Source organism: Patella vulgata, chromosome 3 (genome assembly GCF_932274485.2).
Source record: "Patella vulgata chromosome 3, xgPatVulg1.2, whole genome shotgun sequence".
NCBI lineage: Eukaryota > Metazoa > Mollusca > Gastropoda > Patellidae > Patella > Patella vulgata.
The window spans coordinates 15,275,662-15,298,224 of record NC_065881.2 but is presented as its reverse complement, the minus strand read 5'-3'; the positions used below and the strand labels follow the sequence as shown (position 1 = coordinate 15,298,224).

The following is a 22,563-nucleotide window of genomic DNA, read 5'->3' as shown; positions in this document are numbered from 1 at the left end:
AATCAGAGAGATTACGAGACAAGCCGACAGCACTGCTGCATTGTTCTTTGTGATTTGCTTGCATAATAGACGTCTACAACCTGTAGTTTGAGTTGGCAATCCTTTCGATCCTACTGCTCGGTTACATGTACTCTTCAAAAAAAGTAGCGTTAGTAAAGACCATTCACAATACCTCAAACACAACACAACTCGTAAATGAAAGTATTAGACCGTCTTGTATTCTACAGTGAGACGTTATACAATGGCATGGTACTCAATGCGCATGCCAGAGAAGCCTTAGGAATCCAGGCATGTGCATAATAATAACATAGCCTGAAGTTACTATATATAGTAAACTGTCGTAGGGGATATAGAAACAATATAAAACTGCGGAAATGCACTGCTGTTTTTATTAGAGGTAACCAGTGTATGTTAATAACAGGCCAATTGCCTACACATGGACATAAACAGTTCATATGGGCGGCTTATCTGACTGCCCCATTTCACTCGCAAAGAGATAACACTGTCAATTAAAGTGAAAATGGACGTTTTTATACCCCCACATTTTCATGTGGACTTATAAAAAATTGTTGTCTCCCCTGGACGTCCGTCCGTCCACAATTTGTTTGTGGACACTCTACAGGTCACAAAAAAAATGAAATCTTTGAAAAGTTGAGAATCTTCAGTGATTTATTGCTTTGCCTAGCTAAATTACAATAATTTACAATCAAATTCTTTCATTTATCCCAATTTTTTCGCACCAGGCTTACTTAAATTTCGTTTCATCTTATATGGCCGAGTTCTTAAATTTGTGCGTTACCCTTTCAATGATGTCTGCCAAGTCGGTTAGAAGACGGAGACGTATTTTTTAACAGCGTGTTGTGTCGCTCATACTGACTCGAGCGAGGTAAGCAAGGTCTTATTTTCTCACTAAGATATTCATTTATATTGCTCAGGCGTTCACAGGGACTGACACGCGAGCGTTTCGCAGTAAAAAGTTGCCCAGTAAAATTGACTGGGAAGCCAAACTTTTTCGCCAAGGCTTCAATAACACGGTCCCTGGACGTAGAGGTGAGTGTAATGAGACCTACGTTCAGAGCTGGACTAGTTTTTAGCTTGTGGACCCTATAGAGGTCATAATTTTTATCCGATTTAAAAAAAACGTATTATTAAATCCCCGTTACACCCTAAGGACGGCTGAGTTCGAATTTCGTGAAAATCGGCCCAAAATTGACAGACAAAATGGCCGCCGTTCGTTCTCAAATAACGTAAAAATATGGTATATCAAGGTTGTGGACCCTATAGAGGTCACAATTTTTATCCGATTTTGTTGAAACTTGAAATGTAAGTTTATATACCAAAGATCTCGGTTCCTTTCGATATTTGCTCATTTCGGACCGTATAACTTCCTTAATTATGGCCCCTGATTGTACGAAAAATCACGTTTTTAGCTTGTGGACCCTGTAGAGGTCATAATTTTTATCCAATTTAAAAAACCATATTATTATATCACCGTTACACCCTAAGAATGGGTGAGTTCGAATTTCGTGAAAATCGGCCAAAAATTGACAGACAAAATGGCTGCCGTTTGGTCTCAAATAGCGTAAAAATATTGTATATCAAGGTTGTGGACCCTATAGAGGTCACAATTTTAAACCGATTTTGTTGAAACTTGAAATGTAAGTTTATAACCCAAAGATCTCAGTTCCGTTCGATATTCGCGCATATCGGACTGTAACTTCCTGAATTATAGCCCCTGATTGTACGAAAAATCGCGTTTTTAGCTTGTGGACCCTATAGAAGTCATAATTTTTATCCGATTTAAAAAAAACCGTATTATTATATCACCGTTACACCCTAAGGACGACCGAGTTCTAATTTCGTGAAAATCGGCCCAAAATTGACAGACAAAATGGCCGCCGTTCGTTGGCTTCTTGAAGGAAGTTAGGGCAGAGTGATGCACATTTACATTGAGTTTGGTAGCTCATTTTCCAAACCACCAAAATATACTGCTCCCTAAACAGACTTAAAAAACCTAAGTCACGAATATAGAAGTATTAGGTCTTAAATAATACACAGTTATTTATGTGGCTCAGTCTTTTTGAGGTGCCAGAGAGGAGGCTCTAGTTTCGGCAAGTCTAGCTGCCAAATAAAAAGGGTTAACATATACGCTATTTGACTCTAAGTGTTACAAGAATGTTGAAAAGAACACAAATATATTTAAATATTATTAAAACTTAAGACATGAATTTGTTGTTACTGATGTTCATGTTATGGCTGAATATAACATTATGTAAAGTTATTTATTGTGTGAAAGCCAATAATGAAATGTTAATTCTTGATGGAGGATCGATTGGGAGGTACAGAATGGCAAACAAGAGACATACAATTTAGTTCTGTCTTTGAAGTAATAATGCACAGCGAACTAGCCACACTGGACAATCTTCTCTAAATGATGTTGGTCTTTTTTCTACGTCATGACACCATTCTGACTTTTTTCAGCGTAACCTTTAGAAGTTGTTACATGTAGCTTTGAGGTTGTATTTGTATAAAAATATTCATTTAGAAATAAATTTTTGTACATCAATGTAAAGTGATTTCCTGTTATTATTTCTCATTTTGACATGAGAAATTGTGCTCAAACAGTGACGTTTCCGCCTCGTCTTTATCAAATTCTGGGATCTGCAGTGGCTCAGTGAGTAGGTAACAAGTTGGCTTGCTAACGTAGAGGTCCCATGTTGGATCCCGGTGGTGGCCAAGAAGTTCCTCTTCGCCAGTATGGTGCAAGACAGGGGGACTGGCAAGAGACAATGGAATCCGAAAAAATGTACTAGTAGCCCTATCCGCAACCCACTCAGCCTCCCTTTAATTAACATACGGCCGTTTGGGCCCTGGGCTGGCACTTTTACCCTTATGACCTTTCTCAAAATGCACGCTGAGGACTACATATTTTGTCATTGGCAGCAATTTTATTACAGAACGAAGCAAGCATAACTTTAAAAACATACAAATTAATACAACGTAATACATTGTTCATTAATATTGTAAAATATGAACTCGCGATGACATATCAATACGTACATGAAAAGTTTATAATCAAGAAAACACACAGCCCTTACTACTAAGTGATGCTACTGGGAGGGAGGGTGGGAAATGAAAATAACAACTTTGTTAAGAATTGGGCAAAAAGGTAAGCGTCGACCAGCCAGGTGAGACATTCACAACGAGGCTAAGGCCATGACAAGGACGTTATATGGTAATGAGGCGGGCCAAGTTCAATGTCAGCTCTAAAACCAGATTTCTCGTACGTAACTAACGTACGAAAATTAATTGGTGGCCAGCTTTTTTCTCCGCAGGTAGCGTGTCTCAGATGTCCAGAATGCAGATTTCTAAGAAATCTTCAAATGGACTGGTGTGTGGGAGCTCGGTTTTTCGTCCACCCGAATGACTCGACAACGTGAACGACATACACTTTCCTTCATTCAGATTTGACTTGGAACTTATCATACTATTGTAGGGTCCATGGGTGTTCTACAACGTTGTGATAACTAATTTCTAAAAACAACCGATGATGCTGGATATCTGTCAATCAATAAACGGTTATAACGAAATAAAATGAAAATAAAACCGTCTGGATTTTAAGACAACAAAAACAAAATTGGAGTTATTTCCCTTTGAACCACATGGTCCCGAAAGCGAAAATAAAGCTAGGAAAGTAGAAGTAAACAATAACTGTACAGGAAGCAATCATTTCCTGGAAATGAATGCAGTGACTTCTTGGAGATCAGGGTGGCGACAAAGACGTAAAGTTAATTTCAAGATACCAGATAGCCACTGCACTGCAGCACGGCTAGCGATGTTGAATGAGTGGCGGAACAACAACTAGTAAAACATTTAACGAATATTAATTTGAATGAAGATTTATTTCTCAGAGAAGGAAGGTAAAAAGCAAAATTTTGTTTTGTTTTGCTGTTATTTTTGAATGCCCTCTTCGGAATTCCACCATGATCAACTGGTTTGGAATTCTATCTTATTCACATCATGTATGGTTTCTCATTTGTCATGATTGGTTGTCTAATTAAAATTATTTACCCCTATAATTACCTATCAGTGGTTTCACTAATCCTTCATATGTACATTGCCCTTGATCATGTTGTTTTTATTCCTTTGATCTTGTTGTTGTCATGCATGGTTTCTGAATTGTTGTTATTGCTTGTCTATATATAATTGCTCTATACATTTGTTACTGTACTTGCTTGAAAACGTTGAAAGAATACTCTTCGAAACGTCGCCCAAATAAATCAGTAATTGTTCTTCCATAAGTATGTGTTATAGTTTATTATCGTATTTTACTTAGTTCTATTTGTAGGGCCTATTGAAATTAGACATTGCTTAAAACTTCCTGGTCACAATTCTTATCCGATTTTGACGAAACTTGAAATATAGGTTTATCTCCAAAAGATCTCAGTTCCTTTCGATATTGGCATGTATTGGATCGAAACTTCATGGATTATGGCCCCTGTTTGTACGAAAAATCACGTTTTTAGCTTGTGGACACTATAAAGGTCACAATTTTTATCCGATTTTGTTGAAACTTGAAATGTAAGTTGATCACCCAAAGATCTCGGTTCCTTTCGATATTCGCGCATATCAGACTGTAACTTCCTGAATTATGGCCCCTGATTGTACGAAAAATCGCGTTTTTAGCTTGTGGACCCTATAGAGGTCATAATTTTTATCCGATTTAAAAAAAACGTATTATTATATCACCGTTACACCCTAAGGACAGCCGAGTTCGAATTTCGTGAAAATCGGCCCAAAATTGACAGACAAAATGGCAGCCGTTCGTTCTCAAATAACATAAAAATATGGTATACACTACAGTGCTGGAGTTTGGGACTATAATCGCCGAACACCGCGGAAAAACACTCTATTTCACGGTGGAATCTTGGGGAATCGCTAGCGAAACGGCAGCTAGCCAAATCACCGCGAAATAGGGTGTTTCGCGGTGAAACACGGTGAATCGCTTGAGTGCCGATATCATCCTGATGTAAGCATGTTGACGAAAAATGTAATTTATTAAAGCTGAATACAAGATATGTTAACTGTTGGCGAGGCAGCTACGGTCGTATTTCTAACACACTGTACATGTATAACGTGGTGCCACAATGTACGTGTATGCAAACAATGAATAAGTTACAATTTATTAAACTTATCATTTCATCTTATTAGCTGCTATCAAATCCAAACTTTAAATTATATTCGATGAGATTTTACACATAACTTCATTACTCGCAGCTTCAGTTAATCTAAATCAACCATTCATAAATCACAGTGCCATACATGTAAATCACTCCGCAATGCGGTTAACCGTACGTCACGTGGTCAGAAACGCGCGAAAACATGAGATGTTGGGTTCGACACAGGGACTATATATTCTTACGCTGTGTTACTTGGCGAAAAGTATTTAGCAAATCTTGACTGTCACCGGTATATGATAATAATGTATTATGACGTATTAAAATAATATGGGTGGGAGGGGGTACACTGCGAAAGTCACAAAAGTGATAAATAGAACTTGCAACGGGAGTCGAAAGCGCTTTCAAATCAGACATAAGAAGCTCGTACTTACCGCAAAAATGAAATGAACGCGACACAAGTCTCCGATGTCAGAGAATATTAGTAAAGTAAAACCGCTATCAAATCCACACAAAAATCCAAGGCACTCATTTTATTTTAGAAAAGAATAACTGTAGGCTCGATAGAAAAGCCTATTCTTCATGAACCCCAAACCAATGGTAACTGTCAATTTGTATGTTGTCATTCTCGTGCAGATTTGTTTGAATAACAGAAATGTCCCGTGTATCAAAGAATAAAATCGCACGTAGCCACTCTTTGTTGTTTTTATGCGAATTCAATTAATCTAAAAGGGGCTCCGGCGCAATTTAAGGAATTATTTTTGAGCCAATATTAACCATCGCCAATTTTTTAAATCATGGGATAAAGTCAATTAACAAACAATACGGGTCTACTTTATTACAAAAACATTGGTGAACTTACCATTTTGTCTAAAATCATAACGCTAATCAACAAACAATACTATTGTTCTTTATTACAAAAACATCGGTGAACTATATTGTTTTTGTACATATTGTATTTATTTATTTGTTTGTACTATATGTTATACCTGATGAGTCTTTGGCTTAAAGGAATAAAGAATTTGAACTCGAACTAATCGCTGTCGGGATGGCGAGCCAAGCTAGTTGATTATTAGGTTAATAAAACAATATAAACAACCAATGAGTAAAAGTGATCTATTTTAATCAATTAAATAATATACAAGTCAAGTACCGGTATTACCTTAACCGTGGACGGGTTTGCTTGTGGACGGGTTAACAGACACTCAACTTACAAATATTAAATCATCGCCGTATTGGCACTGACTGACGGCACTTCGTGCACAGACTGTTGAATTCTCGTTTAATTTATTGTGTTAATTTCACTATTGTTTAAAATGTAAACAAAATCTTATCTCGAGTACATAGTACCGTATATCGAGCTAGTCTAGTAAGTAGTAGGCTAGGTTAATCCAGACTAATATTGTATTAATAACATTGGCTTCTGGTAGACTCGATTGTCATCTAAGGGATAATATTTTCTTTACGCGGTCTATTTATAGAACAGTAAAACGATTGTAAATATTGGCGCGATAAAAATTTAATTATAAGTCCAAGCTATTGTTGATAGAAAATAATAATGATTTACGTGTATCATAGATAATATTAAGTAACAATAGAACGAAAATACTGTTTGTTGTTTTTCGAGTTTTAGGCCATTATTACTTATTTTATGCATATTTTTGGTATGAACTTTTTTGGACCAGTAAAATCTCATTCGGTCCAGCAATAGTTGGAATAATACCTGCCCAAATGTCCAGTAAAAAAAATATCATTTCGCATGGACTGCAGGGTACATGTATATGCAGTAGGAAATCGACAAGTTGGACGTACAAAAGAATGGAATCATTCAGAAAGTGTACTCAAAATAAGTAAACTATAACGGGGTGAAGACGAGAATTAACACACTCGTGGATATTGTATAAATATATGAGGCGCATGTAATGTACACGTATTTGTGTGTGAAATGGCCTTATTCAATATCTGCTCCCACCAAAATGAATTGGGTGACATAAAGTAGATGTATATTGTCACAGCGGATATTATTCGCCGAGTAAAACAGCGTAAGAATATACATGTAGTTCCAATCGTTTGGCGCGTTTCTGACCACGTAACATACCGTTAAGCGACCCGCAGAGTGATTTACTGTACGTGCTGTATGGATGATTGATTTAGATTAACCGAAGCTGCGAGTAATGAAGTAATGTGTAAAAGCTCATCGTATATAGATTAAAGTTTGGATTTGATAGCAGCCCCAAATTGACGGATTACATCTAAGTTATAAACGAAGATGAATTGATATGTTTAAAAAATTGTAAGTTGTTCATAGTTTGCATACATTTTGGCCGGCGTTATGTATGTATAAAGTGCGTTGGGGAAAAAATCCTAACCGATACAGAATGCCGGTAAATGTCTTCCCGAGATTACCTAACTCCTTATACATGTACACGTTTCCCGGGAGCATTACTATATTACAACTCCTTTAATTTATTATAGACAATATTAGTTCGACCCTAGCTTAAGGTAGGCTCTCGAATTCCTTGCGGGAAGCACGGCAAAACACGATGTATTCTTATCGAAACACGGTGAATTCCTAGAGAAACACAGCGAATTCCTAGGGAAACACAGTGAATTCCTAGCGAATCTTAGAGAAAAATCGCTGCGGAATCAAGCGAAATTTCACCATGAAATCTAAGAGAATTCTGAGAGGTTTTTTTCACCTCGTCGCGGCGATTTCGGTCCCAAAAATTTGGGAGGAACTGTATCAATGTTGTGGACACTATAGAGGTCGCAATTTTTATCCAATTTTGTTGAAACTTGAAATCTAAGTTGATAATCCAAAGATCTCGGTTCCTTTCGATATTCGTGCACATCGGACCGTAACTTCTTGAATTATGGCCCCTGATTGTACCAAAAATCGTGTTTTTAGCTTGTGGACCCTATAGAGGTCATAATTTTTATCCGATTTAAAAAACCTTCAATTATATCACCGTTACACCCTAAGGATGGCTGAGTTTGAATTTCGTGCAAATTGGCCCGAAATTGACAGACAAAATGGCCACCGTTCGTTCTCAAATAGCGTAAAAATATGGTATATCAATGTTTTGGACACTATAGAGGTCACAATTGTTATCCGATTTTGTTGAAACTTGAAATCTAAGTTGATAATCCAAAGATCTCGGTTCCTTTCGATATTCGCGCATATCGGACCGTAACTTCCTGAATTATGGCCCCTGATTGTACCAAAAATCGAGTTTTTAGCTTGTTGACCCTATAGAGGTCATAATTTTTATCCGATTTAAAAAAAAACGTATTATTATATCACTGTTACACCCTAAGGATGGCTGAGTTCGAATTTCGTGAAATCGGCCCAAAATTGACAGACAAAATGACCGTCGTTCGTTCTCAAATAGTGTAAAAGTATGGTATATCAAGGTTGTGGACACTATAGAGGTCACAATTTTTTTCTGATTTTGTTGAAACTTGCAATGTAAGTTTATAACCCAAAGATCTTGGTTCCTTTCGATATTCGCGCATATCGGACCGTAACTTCCTGAATTATGGCCCCTGATTGTACGAAAAATCGCGTTTTTAGCTTGTTGACCCTATAGAGGTCATAATTTTTATCTGATTTAAAAAAACGTATTATTATATCACCGTTACACCCTAAGGATGGCCTAAAATTGACAGACAAAATGGCCGCCGTTCGTTCTCAAATAGCGTAAAAATATGGTATATCAAGGTTGTGGACACTATAGAGGTCACAATTTTTATCCGATTTTGTTGAAACTTGAAATGTAAGTTTATAACCCAAAGATCTTGGTTCCTTTCGATATTCACGCATATCGAATTGTAATTTCCTGAATTATGGCCCTTGATTGTAGGAAAAATCACTTTCTTGTTATCTTGTTCTCTATCCATCTCTCGAAAATGTGGGCGTATCCTGCCTGGCAGCCGCTGGTTATCCGATTTTGTTGAAACTTGAAATGTAAGTTTATAACACAAAGATCTCGGTTACCTTCGATATTTGCGTATATCGAATTGTAATTCCTGAATAATGGCCCTTGATTGTAGGAAAAATCACTTTCTTTTTAGCTTGTTCTCTATCCATCTCTCGAAAATGTGGGCGTATCCTGCCTTGCAACCGCTGGTTGATTTTTGTCTTAATAATGAGTAATTGCTCCACCAATCCTCAGACATTCAGCAATTGTCGTGGCATGCTCATAAACAACCGTCCAATCACGATTTGGGACAATCTGATTCACTCCTCTTCCAGTGCCACAGCCAATTCTTGCAGTGTTGTTAACGAACACGTCTCCCGATCAAATTAAACGTAAGACACTAAAGCAAAGATATGCTAAACAGTAAATCTTATGCAAGAACCGATAGGAAAGCAAACATGGATAGGATAAACCAGCAAGTGCCAGTTTTCATCAACCCTTCCTTGAAGTGTCAAATTTGACAATGAACCTCTCCCACGCGTATGGCGCTATTGCATGTCGCTTGTGCAGATCAGTGGTTCTGTTGGGGCGATAAGTTCTTCATCTGTGAACATACTCTTAAAGTATGTCAAGTGTCCATGACTATTTATTTATCATATCACACTGCATAGATATTTGCATTTCAATATCCCCTACTTTTTTAAGAGTATATTATGTTGTATATGTCATCTCAGAGCGTTTTAAAAATTGTTTCTGAACTGGACTCTGTTCCAGATGAACCTGCGGTAGTTCAGTGTGTTAGGCGCTAACCAATAGATCCAGGTGTTGGCCAAAACATTTTCTCAGGATTTTCCAATATAGTTTTCCTTTGTCAGTTCCAGGTACGGACCGACAAAGGGCCTGTCCATTCGGAATGGACGAAAAACCTTTGACAATTGGCAGTCAAAATAAGAGTATAGGCCGCAGCACCATTAGCCTGTGTAATATGTCCGGCATAGTACTCTGCATGGCATATCGATTAGTCGCGATGGAGTAGAACAGTACATAGGACATTGGAGCCACAGAGGCTAAGTGAGTAAGATGAAGACTCACTAGCCTGGAGGTCGATCGAAGGTTCGCTGCCGGTGGTGGCCAAAACAGTTCATCAGGATTGTCTGACATGGTTTCCCCTTGTTAGTGGTGCAGGACGGGGGTACTGACAAGGACAGCTGTCTAGTCGTTTGGATGTGACGCAAAACCGAGGTCCCGTGTACACATTGGCATGGACGTAAAAGACCACTTGGCAGTTAGAATTTGATATAAGAGAAGGCTGTATTGCCGCTGTCTATGGTGGTATATTAGATTCAAAATTCTAACGTGCTTTCGTCTAACTTCTAACTTCTGTTTATGTATATTTTAACTGTACTTGCCCTCCGTCCTGCATCACTGACAAGGGGGAACCACGCCGGAAAATCTGGATGATCTTTCTCGGCCAATGCAGGGATCGAACACCCGACCTCTAGGCTAGTGAGCCAGCGTCTTACCCACTTAGCCACCGTATTTGAAATAGTATTTGCAAACCATACATATATATCGCGTTCAATGTTGGGGGGGGGGCGAATGGTTAGCACGTGCGTGCTGTACCATAAGGTACACATGTATGTCATTGAGTCAACTGGTGTGTTTTCGATTCCCCGGTTGTACGTGACAAGGAGTAAGGGTCGCCTGTCCAACCCCTTGGGTTTTCTCCGGGTCTTCCGGTTTCCTCCCACTGCTAAACACCCCTATGCGCAAGCGAATTATTGAAATAAAATTGAACCATGTTAATACCGAATCTAGATTGTGTCGAGTGGACATTAAACTCTCTCTCTCACTCTCTCAGTTTTTTTTTTTAACACTTCGCCAGACCATTCAACCGGACGAAGAGCGAGTCGTTTGTATCAACAGAATGGTCCCGATCAGGTGCTCAATCGCAAATTGAGCACACGGTGGCGACACCAAACGACGTCATAATGATGGTTGCTAAAGAAGTATCAAAATTCTAAATTTGTTTGCCGTTCATGCTTAACATGTAAAGCGCTAGACATTTGTCGCCTTAATAATAGAAATAAGATGAAACAGAATTAAAATTTACACTGAACAAATAAAGAAGTTGGATTATACATTGTCTTAATTTAGAAATTACATGAATGGAAGTTAGAAATTACATGAGTAGAAGTAAGAAATTAGACGATAGCATGTTAGAATTTTGAATCTAATATACCGCCATAGCTGGCTGGGCAAAATTTCCCTCATGGCACATTGTATGATGTATGCCCGTCTTCATTAACCCAGTCAGAGCAGAACAGTAGGGCATTAAACCCCATTTCATTTCATTACACAACGTTAAAACCCTATTGCGCTCATAACATATGCTCGCCCGTTTTCATTATAGCCCCGATGGAGCAGAAATATAAGATGTTAACGCTAATCCCCACTTCACCTCATGTCTAGTTGCATGGCAACCTATCGTTTAGCATAACATATGCTCATCCGTTTTAATTAGCCCCGATGGAGCAGAGAAGTAGGAAATTAACGCTAAACCCCATTTCACCGCATGTCTAGTTGCATGGCAATCTATCATTTAACTCAGCTATAGATATCTACTTATTCTCTTTTTTTTTCTAGAAATATGGATCTAAAAAGGAATGAAATTGAACGCCGTAGACAGGCTTGGAAAGATGTGGCACTCGACATCTTACAACAGTGTGGACAAATGGATAAAGGAGCTTTACTGAATGCTGTGGCCAAGAAATTAAATCTGACAAGACAGGCAGGAGAATATTATGATGTTTCCAAGGTGAAGAAGTTGTTTGATATTTACAGTTCCTGTTTTCTTATCAAAGGAAGTATGGTTGATGTTAGACCGGAAGGGGATGAGCAGGACACAGCTGGACCTTCGCAGTTCCCGAAAACTCCAAACCTACCAAAACAACCATCAAAGAAAGAGAAATTAGAAAATTTAGAAGAGGAAGTGATTAAGATTATTAACGATAATGGAGGTGAAGTTCTGTCTTCGAATTTATGGCAGCTTTATTCAAAATATTACAAAAAAAGCCCCAGAACTCGCGACTTTCATGTCTTGAATATGAGTGATGTGTTACAGGGAATGGACAGGATTGTTATTTTTAAGAAAGATAAAAAGGAATACTTAAAAGTAAGAGGAACTCCGTCAAGATCATCGAGTATTTCAAGAGATGAAGCCCCTGGACCATGGTTGAAACCTAAAGGAACTCCGTCAAGCTCAAGATCATCAAGTATGTCACGAGACGAAGTCTCTAGACCCTGGGGGGCTGGAGCCATACCAAAGGCACAATCAGATTTCCTCCAAATACAGAGAGAGGAAGCGGAAGCATATGCAGCGAGCCGGAAAGGTCTGGAACACCAAAAAACGAAAGAAGCCCATTTTCAAGGACCATCCAAGACGTATTCAGGAGCATCACCTGGACCTAGTGGTGAAGGTCTGTTGCCGAATCCTGGTGTGGGACTTTTTGGCACAAATCCACAATTCACTAATATGGAAAGACCTGGACAAAGTTGGTTTGAACAAAATGCTGGAACCATTGGTCGTAAGACCCTGACTTTTGAAAACAGAAACAATTCGGCCATACAGTCAACCATTGTTTCAAGTTATGGTCAATTAGTCAACCAGACTGGTAACCAGCAGTACCAGACATGTCCTATCCCACAAATATCACCATTAATGTCTTTACAAAAAGGGTTTTCTCCCCTTGCTCAACTCCAAGCCACACAAACAGGTTTATCTCCCCTGGCTCAACTTCAAGCCACACAAACAGGTTTATCCCCCATTTCTCACCTTCAGGCTAAACAAGGCCCAAGTCACATGCTCCAAGGATCTATCAGTAATCGAGGAGACAACAGATCTGTATCGTCAGATCCAGTAGTTGTCAGTTCAGATGAAAGTAAAAGTAGTGAGGATGAAGAGGATGTTCAGATTGTCTCCCCTCCCAAAGTTGATAAATTGGAGAGAAAGGAGATTCATGTGGGACGAATCAACTTCCAACAAGGGAGATTACCAGGGAGAGCTCAAATTGAAGAGATAGCTCAAGACTGTATTGAGGTGATTGCTGATGCCAATGAATATGTTTCGATCGAGAGAATAGAGAAATTACTTTTACAGCGACTGAACTTACACAATCTAAATCAGCTTCAATTACGTAAGATTGATCAGATAAAGTGTGTCTATGAACATTTACGCACAGTATCGCGGATCAATGCATACGTCCATGCATTCATAAAAACTCATTCAATATACAGCTTACATGAATTATACGAAAGATTACGAGAATTTGTTCCAGAAAAAGGAGACTTTGAGAAACTCCATCTTGGACCTCTGCAACGTCTTCCAGTCATCTACGATATGTTTAAATTTCCTCAAGACGTGTTAATTCCACAGATCACCACGATTGATATTTTAGAATATATACGCGACTTTATGACCAAGAATAATAAATGGACGGAACGCTTGGAAATGGACGCAGTCATGACTTTCATCGTTCAGGAACGACAGGCGGCCAGTGGATATCATCTGGGTATTGGGATAAAAAGTTTGCCGTTAGCCGCTCAAGTATGTTGTTAGACTATTTCTTTAAAGATACATTATGTAACATTTAGATAAAGAGCTGGTCGTTCTTGCTATAATAGTTCAAAAATAGATAATGCAAAATAAATATATTGAAAAATTCATTCAAATTATTTTATTCTGAACCGAGTTATCACATTTTATAGTTTTGACAAGATATGTGTATTGATTTTGCATTGTCGTAACTACGGTACTGGTATATTCGAGGCATCTTTTAAAATTAAATCATAAAATGGCCTAACCGTTCTAGTCTAGTTAAAATCTTGAGTATCCAATGGCAGCGAGAGTTGATTATGGTTTTGACATGTTAATAAATGTCTAATTAATGATTTATATAACATTAAAGGCCTAATGAAAAACACTCAATAGACAGATTTATTTCTTGAATGATGTATTATTAATGGAGTCTGTCATTGAGTCAAGTGGAGTGGTTTCAATTAAAGATACATTATGGGAGATATTTATAGAGAGTTGGCCATTCTTGCTATACTTTATTCTGAACATAGTTATCATCGTTGTAATATTTGCCTAGAAATGGTAGCGAAATGTGTCTTCACCTTCGCCGAACGTTTGATTGACAGGCGTTTTCAATGGCATACGGAAACGCTTTACAGCGGCCTTGCTAAGTACACTCTATCATTTAGCCTCGATCTAACTGACGTATTTTCATCAGGTTACCCCTTATCTGATTTAATCAGTTAGTGAAATCCTATTTAAATCCGAGCTGTAGCCGAGCCATTTGAATATTTTGACATGTGACTTTTAATTGTGGTACGAATTCGTCTGCTTAAATAACGATAAGAGTTATGCCCCTTTATTTTCGGTAAAATGTCTGACAAGTAAAATGTTGAAATCCCATCACTGGTCTACAGAGTTGATTTTGGTCTTGTTATTTAAATAAAGATCTAATTTATAATTTCTATAACATCTGAAGCCTAAATTAAGACTTGCAATAATCAGATTTAGCTCTTGCATAATGTATGTTTAAGCTTGTACACAACAAGAAGTAGGCTCGTCCGTCTAATCTTGTAGGTTTTTTGTTTTCAGTTTTGTTATATATCTTTTTAATAAACATCTGGCACAGATTTAAATATGACCGATAGAACTTCAATATTTTTTCAAGATTCTCAAAATTTGTCGAAAATCTATATTTGTATAGGTCCTGAAGAAAGCTCAGAGGGATGCAGCCAATTCCAAGAAATCTGTCTACGAACATTATAAACAAAATGCAGAGAAAGAGATATCGGAAGCATTTAGGAAATTCCGTACTGTGATGTTGGCACCAGCAAATTCAGGAGAAAATGAGATACGTTCACATTATTTAAAGATGACACCAGAGGTAAATATGAAAAATTGCTACGGCCATGTCAGTTTTATCGTAAAAATTTGTAAAAATGAAATTAAAACAAAATTTAGTGTTTTCAGATGGTTTTACTGCTGGTCAGAAAGATTTGGAGACCAAACATTTTGATCATCATCAGGATAGGCATTGACAACTCTTAGTGTTTTTTTTTATGGACATCCAGCCTCTGAAAAAGTATCAAAAATGTTTGGAAGCAGCAAGATTTATTTGATATCACATGTGTATGTAATGTATATTTTGACTGGCTGAGTCATCTGCATTTTAATTCATAAGGTCTGACATGTGGGTTCGATCCTGGTTCTGTATATGTTAGCTAACCTCATGGGTTTTTTCCCAGTCCTCTGGTTTCTGGGATGTGGGTGGCCAAATGATGTAACGTGTCTTGGTTCGATTACAAGGTCTGTCGTTGAATCAAGTGACATGGCATGGTTTGGATTCTTTGCTTGAACGTGACAAGGAGTAGGTTCAACTGTCTAGCCCTATGGGTTTTCTCCCAGTCAAGTGACGTGGTTTCGATTTTTTGCTTAAGCGTGACAAGGAGTAGTTTCACTTGTCTAACATTGTGAATTTTCTCCCAGTCCTCGTCCTCTGGTTTCTGAGGACTGGGTGGCCGAATGTGCAAGTTTCTCTGGGTCCTCCAATTTCCCACCACTTGTAAAGGCCCCTAAATACTAGCTGATTATAGAAATAAATATTAACTATATGTAAGTCCCAAAATGACCCCGTTTCACTCTCTTTTGTTATATTACTAGGATTTTTTCGTGGGTTTTCTCTGGGTCCTCCCACGGAAATAAAAATGTACTATATGTCAGTCCCAAAATGATCAGGTTTGTGTTGAGTGGACATTAAACCCTATTGTTCTCTCTTTTATTATTCCAGAATGTTTTGATGGAAATATTTAAAAAGTATAATACTCTCATGTCTTGTGAGAACCCAACAACTCGGGCGGAAATGAGACGACAGGCCAAGATGAAAGAAGGGATAAAAAATTTTATCAGTCTGATGAGAGATGATGATTTAGCGAAGGTTTTATTTCACATCGCAATCTGCGCTAGTGACTCGATACTTAAAGAATCAGCGTTTGAAATGATGGCGTCGCAAGCAGAAGGTGACCAATCAAAGGATACAGGCGAGACCAGCAAGTCCCAGGACACTGACAACTCTGTTCCGGACCCTGTGAACAGACCCTCTCGAAGTACGAATTATTTAATTGTAATTTACTAACAGTATAATTTTTAAAAAATGTCTAAAATTGTAGATTATGATTTGGGGCCATTGACATTTTTTTAGAAAATATAAAATTTCTCACGGCTTAATCCATGCTAATATCGTATTGATTATTTAACATTTAATTAAGACAACAATCAAACTCTCAATGGGAGTTAATCTGTCGGCTTGGATTTACGGTGTTGGAGTATTTAGAATTATATTTTAACTTTTAGGTAAAGTGTTTGAGTATTTAAAATTGTATTTTAACTTATAGGTAAAGTGTTGAAGTATTTAAAATTGCATTTTAACTTCTAGGTAAAGTGTTCAAATATCTAATATTGTATTTTAACTTCTAGGTAAAAGTGTATGTGTATTTAAAATTGTATTTTAACTTCTAGGTAAAGTGTTGAAGTATACTATTCAAAAAAAGTAGGGGATATTTGATTTTTAAGTGTTATTAAAGTCACCTAATGAAACTGACGAAGAAACAAATGACAAAATGAAATGAAGTTCACATTCATCGATTTATTCCAAATGATCGTTAGACTAAGTAAGGCACAGACTGACCATTATAAGGGTAAAATGATACCTGGGGTCAAACAGCAAAGTTACCACAGCATCACAACCAAGTCAGTAACGGGTAAATCCTCCTCTGTTTGCCAAACAAGCATTGATCCGACGTGGCATACTCCTAATGAGACGTCTAAGGTCATTTTGGTCCAGATTGTCCCATTCCTGTTGCAACGCAGCAGCAAGTTCTTGGACATTGGCAGGACGTTGTTGACGTTGACGTAACCTCTGTCCAAGCATCAAGCATGTCCCAGACATGCTCGATGGGGGAGAGGTCGGGATCAGTGCTGGCCAAGGTAATGTGGTGATGTTCTGTTGTTGGAGGTAACCTGTAACGATCCTGGCCCTGTGACATCTTGCGTTGTCATCCTGGAAGATGAAACGGCGGCCATGACGTCGTGCGAACGGCACAACATGGACTGCCAAAATGTTGTCCCGGTAGTACTGGCCTGTAACACGCCCTGCAACAACATGTAAAGCCGTTCTTCCAGCAACAGTGATGCCTCCCCACACCATAACAGAACCACCCCCAAATCGATCATGTCTGATGACGTTAACGTCTTGGAAGCGCTCGTTTCGACGACGCCACACCCTCCTACGTCTGTCCAAAAAATCAACAGTGAACTTTGACTCATCTGAAAACATCACATTGCTCCAGCGTCGATTATCCCAGTGTTGACGATCCCTACACCAACGACGTCTTGCCTGAATGTGATGATCTCTCAAACAAGGGATCACGCGAGGACGTCGGGTGCGAAGGTGACCCCTATGCAGTCGATTCCGAATCGTCTGGCCACTCACTCTCACACCAGTGTCTGTTTGAAGACGAGCGCTGATCTGATTTGCTGTGATGACACGATTTCTTAAGGCCAAGGTACGGATAAATCGATCCTGGGCTTGAGTTGTCGCCCTTGGTCGACCTGAGCGTGGTCTGTCCTGTACAGATTGTGTATCACAGTATCTGGACCATAGCCTGCTTATGACAGACTGAGAAACATTCATCGTCCGCGCCACAACCGCCTGTGTTGTGCCGATCTGTAGCATGCCAAGGGCACGTAACCTTTCATTTTGGGTAAGCCAACGCATATCAAAATTTGTTTTCTGGTCACTAAAACAATTAAACTGATGTTTCCACCCTGGAATTCAATGCCACAATGACTGTAACATTCAAAGTCAGAGTCGTGCAAATCTTGAGTTGGACCCCCATGATGATCCCAAGCATCACCTGCATTCCATGCGGTAGCTATTGGTGCGTTTGGGCGTCACATGTAACTGGAAATGTTTCTTCTGTTAGGTTCTATAGTGACTTTTTTCGTAGTCATTTGCATATTTTAGTATTATGCCCCCAAAATCAAATGTCCCCTACTTTTTTTGAATAGTATATTTAAAATTGCATTTTAACTTCTAGGTAAAGTGTTCAAATATTTAATATTGTATTTTAACTTCTAGGTAAAAGTGTTTGTGTATTTAAAATTGTATTTTAACTTCTAGGTAAAGTGTTGGAGTATTTGAAATTGTATTTTTAGGTAAAGTGTTGGAGTATTTATAATTGTATTTTAACTTCTAGGTAAAGTGTTGAAGTATTTAAAATTGCATTTTAACTTCTAGGTAAAGTGTTCAAATATCTAATATTGTATTTTAACTTCTAGGTAAAAGTGTTTGTGTATTTAAAATTGTATTTTAACTTCTAGGTAAAGTGTTGGAGTATTTGAAAGAATTTTTAGAAAGATGTCTACAGCATGGAGCTTTAACATTAGCTAATTTATGTCGTATTGAAGAAAAGATGACGAGCGAGATGGGAGCGTCGGAATTCAGCGATGTTGGATTTGGACGATTTCTATCTTTTATCACAACTGATGCTGACGCCAAAAATGTAAGATAATTTTTTTTACAGATTCAGATTCTAATATCTATACATATACAACCATCGATTGGAAATGAAATGAAATGAGGTTTAACGTCCTAATGTTCTGTTCTGACTGGACTAATGAAGAAGGGCATAAGCCATACAGTACGCTATTAGGGAAATTTTGACTGGACAGCGGTGCTATCCAACTCGAATTGCAACTGTTAAGGTTCTTTTACGTGCATGCCAATGTGTACGTGGGACTTTGGCTTGTCGTCCCATCAGGACAACTATATGTTGTCTCTTGCCAGGTCCTCTATCTTGCATCTCTGACAAAGGGGAACCAAGACGGAAAATCCAAATGAACAATCTCTACCAACACTTGGATCGAACACGGGTCCACCAGGTTAGTGAACTAACGTCTTACTCATTGAGCCATCGTGGCTCCACCATCGATTGGAGAAAATGTTAGAAATATTTGATTTATTTCCCCTAACATATCTGACCAGCTGGGCTAGTAATGATGGGCGTACTCCAGGTAGTGTTCTATGAGGGAAATTTGCCCAGACAGCGGCATCGAATTCGCATTAGTTGGAGTAAAGTGCTGGCTTACTAATCATGAAGTGCGATGTTCAATCCCACTTTTGGTCGAGAAAGTTACATCGTATATCCAGTCTGCTTTCCCTGTGTCTGTGGTGCAGCATGGATGAATAGTGTATAGTCATTCTGAATGAAAGATCCCTTGGCAGTTGCAATTCAATGAAGAATAGGTGTCTATTCATTCGGTCCACCTGTTTACTTGTTGGTGTGCATGTAAAAGATCTCTTGCCAATTGCAATTTAATAAAGAATAGGTGTCTATTTATTCAGTTCACCCATTTACTTGTTGGTGTGCATGTAAAAGATCCCTTGGCAGTTGCAATTCAATAAAGAATAGGTGTCTATTTATTGGCTACATCTGTTTACTTGTTCGTGTGCACATGAGAGATCCCTTGACAGTTGCAATACAATTAATAATAGGTGGAAACTGACATAGCAAAATTTATTGTATTGTATTGTATTGTGTACGCTCATATTTTATTGTGTAGTTATTGAGTGATTATGGATGAAGTATTGTATATTGTATTTTGTAGTTATTGAGTGATTATGGATGAAGTATTGTATGTATTGTATTGTGTAGTTATTGAGTGAATATGCATGAAGTATTGTATTGTATATTGTATTGTGTAGTTATTGAGTGATGGATGAAGTATTGTATTTATATTGTATTGTGTAGTTATTAAGTGGAGGAAGTATTATATTGTATTTTGTAGTTATTGAGTGAGTGTGGAGGAAGTATTTTAGGATCAAGTATGTCTGGTGTTGATACAGCTGGCGGAGTATTTAAACCATCTCACTCGGATGTTCTGGTTTTTATTAGACAATGTTCTAACTCAGGTATTCAACAGGTAAGCATAGTAATATGTAGATTTATATATTTCAATGCTATGATGTATGTTCAAGGCGCTACCAAGTCTAGGTGCTGTAATAGGTTAGTTTGGGACTCTATTTAACGTCCCATTTAAAGCGAGAATTTCATATTTTCTAAGAAAGTCAAAACATAATTATTTCGATGTCTTTTGCTCAATACGTTGTCAACTCACTATTATATGATCATCGGTATCATTCTCACACTTAAAAATCATTGACCCCGGAAATAGTAACATAATTTCCTCCCTTGTTTTTCTATTCCCCCCATGGAATACTATCTTTAATACTATTTGATGCTGAAAGTGATATTTTTGCCAATTTCTCAACTGGCAATAGTGAATTATAGGATTAATAGGATTATTCTTTAACAAGGTAGGACTGTTTATAGATACCATCTATTTTGAGGCTTTATTTTAATACATTTTAAAAATATAACTTAAAAATATGAAATTGTTGCTTTAATAATAATATTTACATTTATACACGCACAGTTCCATGCTAGTATTTCGCCGAACATTATTATATGCGTTGCGGCCCATTTGTGTAAATTTCTAAGTCCCAAATATTAGCAATTTAGCTACTTTAAAGATACATTATGGGAGATTAGTTAAAGAGCTGGCAATTCTCACTATAATAGTTAAAAACTAGATAACGTAAAGGCAATTTGCTGAAAATTTCAGTCAAATTGATCCACTATGAACAAGGATTTTAGCGAGTGAATAGGTTAAAAAACAATGTCTCGATTATCCATTTTTTGATTTAATTATGAATGGAAGTCGAACAGCAAATCGGAACGTAATCCAATAAACATCGCAGGCTAGAGATGCCATCTAGAGTTGATTATGGTCTGGATAAGTTAATTAATGCCTAATTAATAATTTAGATAACATTTCAGGCCTAATGAAAGACCTGCAATAGGCAGATTTAGCTCTTGCATAATGTATGTTTAAATTAGAAGTCAGAAAAACTATCTTAAATAAACATTTTAGTTCATAATGTATGGGGGGGGGTGGATGGCTGAATGGTTAGCGTGCGCGCGCTGTATCATAAAGTCTGTCATTGAGTCGACTGGCGTGGTTTCGAATCCCCGGTTGTACGTGACAAGGAGTAAGTCGCCTGTCCAACCTCGTGGGTTTTCTCCGGGTCCTCCGGTTTCCTCCCACTGCTAAAGACCCCTATGCGTAAGCGAATTATTGAAATAAAATTAAACCATATGTTAGTCCCGAAATGACCTAGTTTGTGTCGAGTGGACGTTAAACCCCATTTCTCTCTCTCTCTCTCATAATGTATGTTTAATCTGTGTTTGTCTTTTTTTAGGCAGTAGATATCGAGAATGCTCTCTGTAATCAGTTTAAAGTCAGAGAAGTTAAACAGTTGGGATATGGTAGTACGTCAACCCTTATCTCAGCCTCAAGTAAATCGGGTCGACATCGAGCTAATGATTATATGGTTATATACGAAGGATCTCTGACACCTGCCAGCAGGTAATAACATCTCATCCGCAAACAAGGTCATTTCGGGACTCACATATGGTTCAATAATTCGCTTGTGCCCAAGGCCTTTAGCATAAGGAGGAGACCAGAGGACTCAGAGAAAACCCATTTGGTTGGACAGAAGACCGTACTGTCTTTCACGTACAAGTGTAGAATGAAAACCACGCTACTTGACTCAATGACAAACCTTATAATGCAATGCACACAGGTTACCATTCGGCAACCCAAACTCCTGTGTCATAATAGGAATATGAGTACTAAAAATGATGCTATTCTATTCAGTATTTACAAGGAATATCAGGGAATACAAAGTTACAGTATTTAGATTTGCTCAAATATGAACATGATGCACAAAACAATGGCCAAGTTACTATAGAAATGACAACTCGACAAAGGGTGTCGGCTTAGAGACAGTATGCGTATGGCACAAAAGCACACAGAAATTTCCCTATCAGCCAATTAAAAGAGTTCATGTCGTGTGCACATTGTTATACTCAATGTTTAGACTGATGTGGTCGCATTTTTATTGCAACGTCTTCCGTTAATCGTTGAAATCCTTCCATTGATCCCTTGCAAATTCAATCTAATTAAAACACAGATCCTATTTCGTTTCGTTTTTTTTATAGTTCAAAATTTCGTTTTACTTTACTTATCTTTACTACGCTAGGATCTGGAAGAGTTGTTTATAACCTGTGTTCTGGATGATGTGAGGGATTAGCCAATGAAACGGTCTGTTATGGCAAGAATTTGGCATGAGGTGCATGGAACTGTAGATAACCAACTAAAAGCATTAACGCAGATTAATTAATCAAATGTCTGACGTCAAAGGGTCAAAAGCCGTTCGTATGACCTGTGGTGTGACCTTTTACTGCAACCGGTTAGATCTTGATGTAGT

At 38.0% G+C, this 22,563-nt stretch overlaps 2 protein-coding genes across 3 annotated transcripts in view; both read left to right on the top strand.

Moving 5' to 3' along the window:
* Positions 1-22,563, top strand: part of LOC130012154 (putative ferric-chelate reductase 1) — a 257,602-nt gene that overhangs the window by 216,617 nt on the left and 18,422 nt on the right. The gene's annotated exons all lie outside the window — the stretch shown is intronic.
* The window catches only part of LOC126816138 (uncharacterized), a 54,624-nt gene continuing 35,326 nt past the window's right edge, over positions 3,266-22,563 (top strand). Inside the window, exons 1-7 of one of the 2 annotated variants that reach the window (XM_050542345.2) lie at positions 3,266-3,920; positions 11,744-13,703; positions 14,878-15,057; positions 15,961-16,276; positions 18,552-18,733; positions 20,019-20,153; positions 21,493-21,659. In XM_050542345.2, the coding sequence (XP_050398302.1) occupies positions 11,748-13,703; positions 14,878-15,057; positions 15,961-16,276; positions 18,552-18,733; positions 20,019-20,153; positions 21,493-21,659 (2,936 nt within the window). In that variant the 5' untranslated portion in view covers positions 3,266-3,920; positions 11,744-11,747. The remainder of the gene's footprint in view (positions 3,921-11,743; positions 13,704-14,877; positions 15,058-15,960; positions 16,277-18,551; positions 18,734-20,018; positions 20,154-21,492; positions 21,660-22,563) is intronic. The other variant, XM_050542347.2, reaches the window with a different exon arrangement.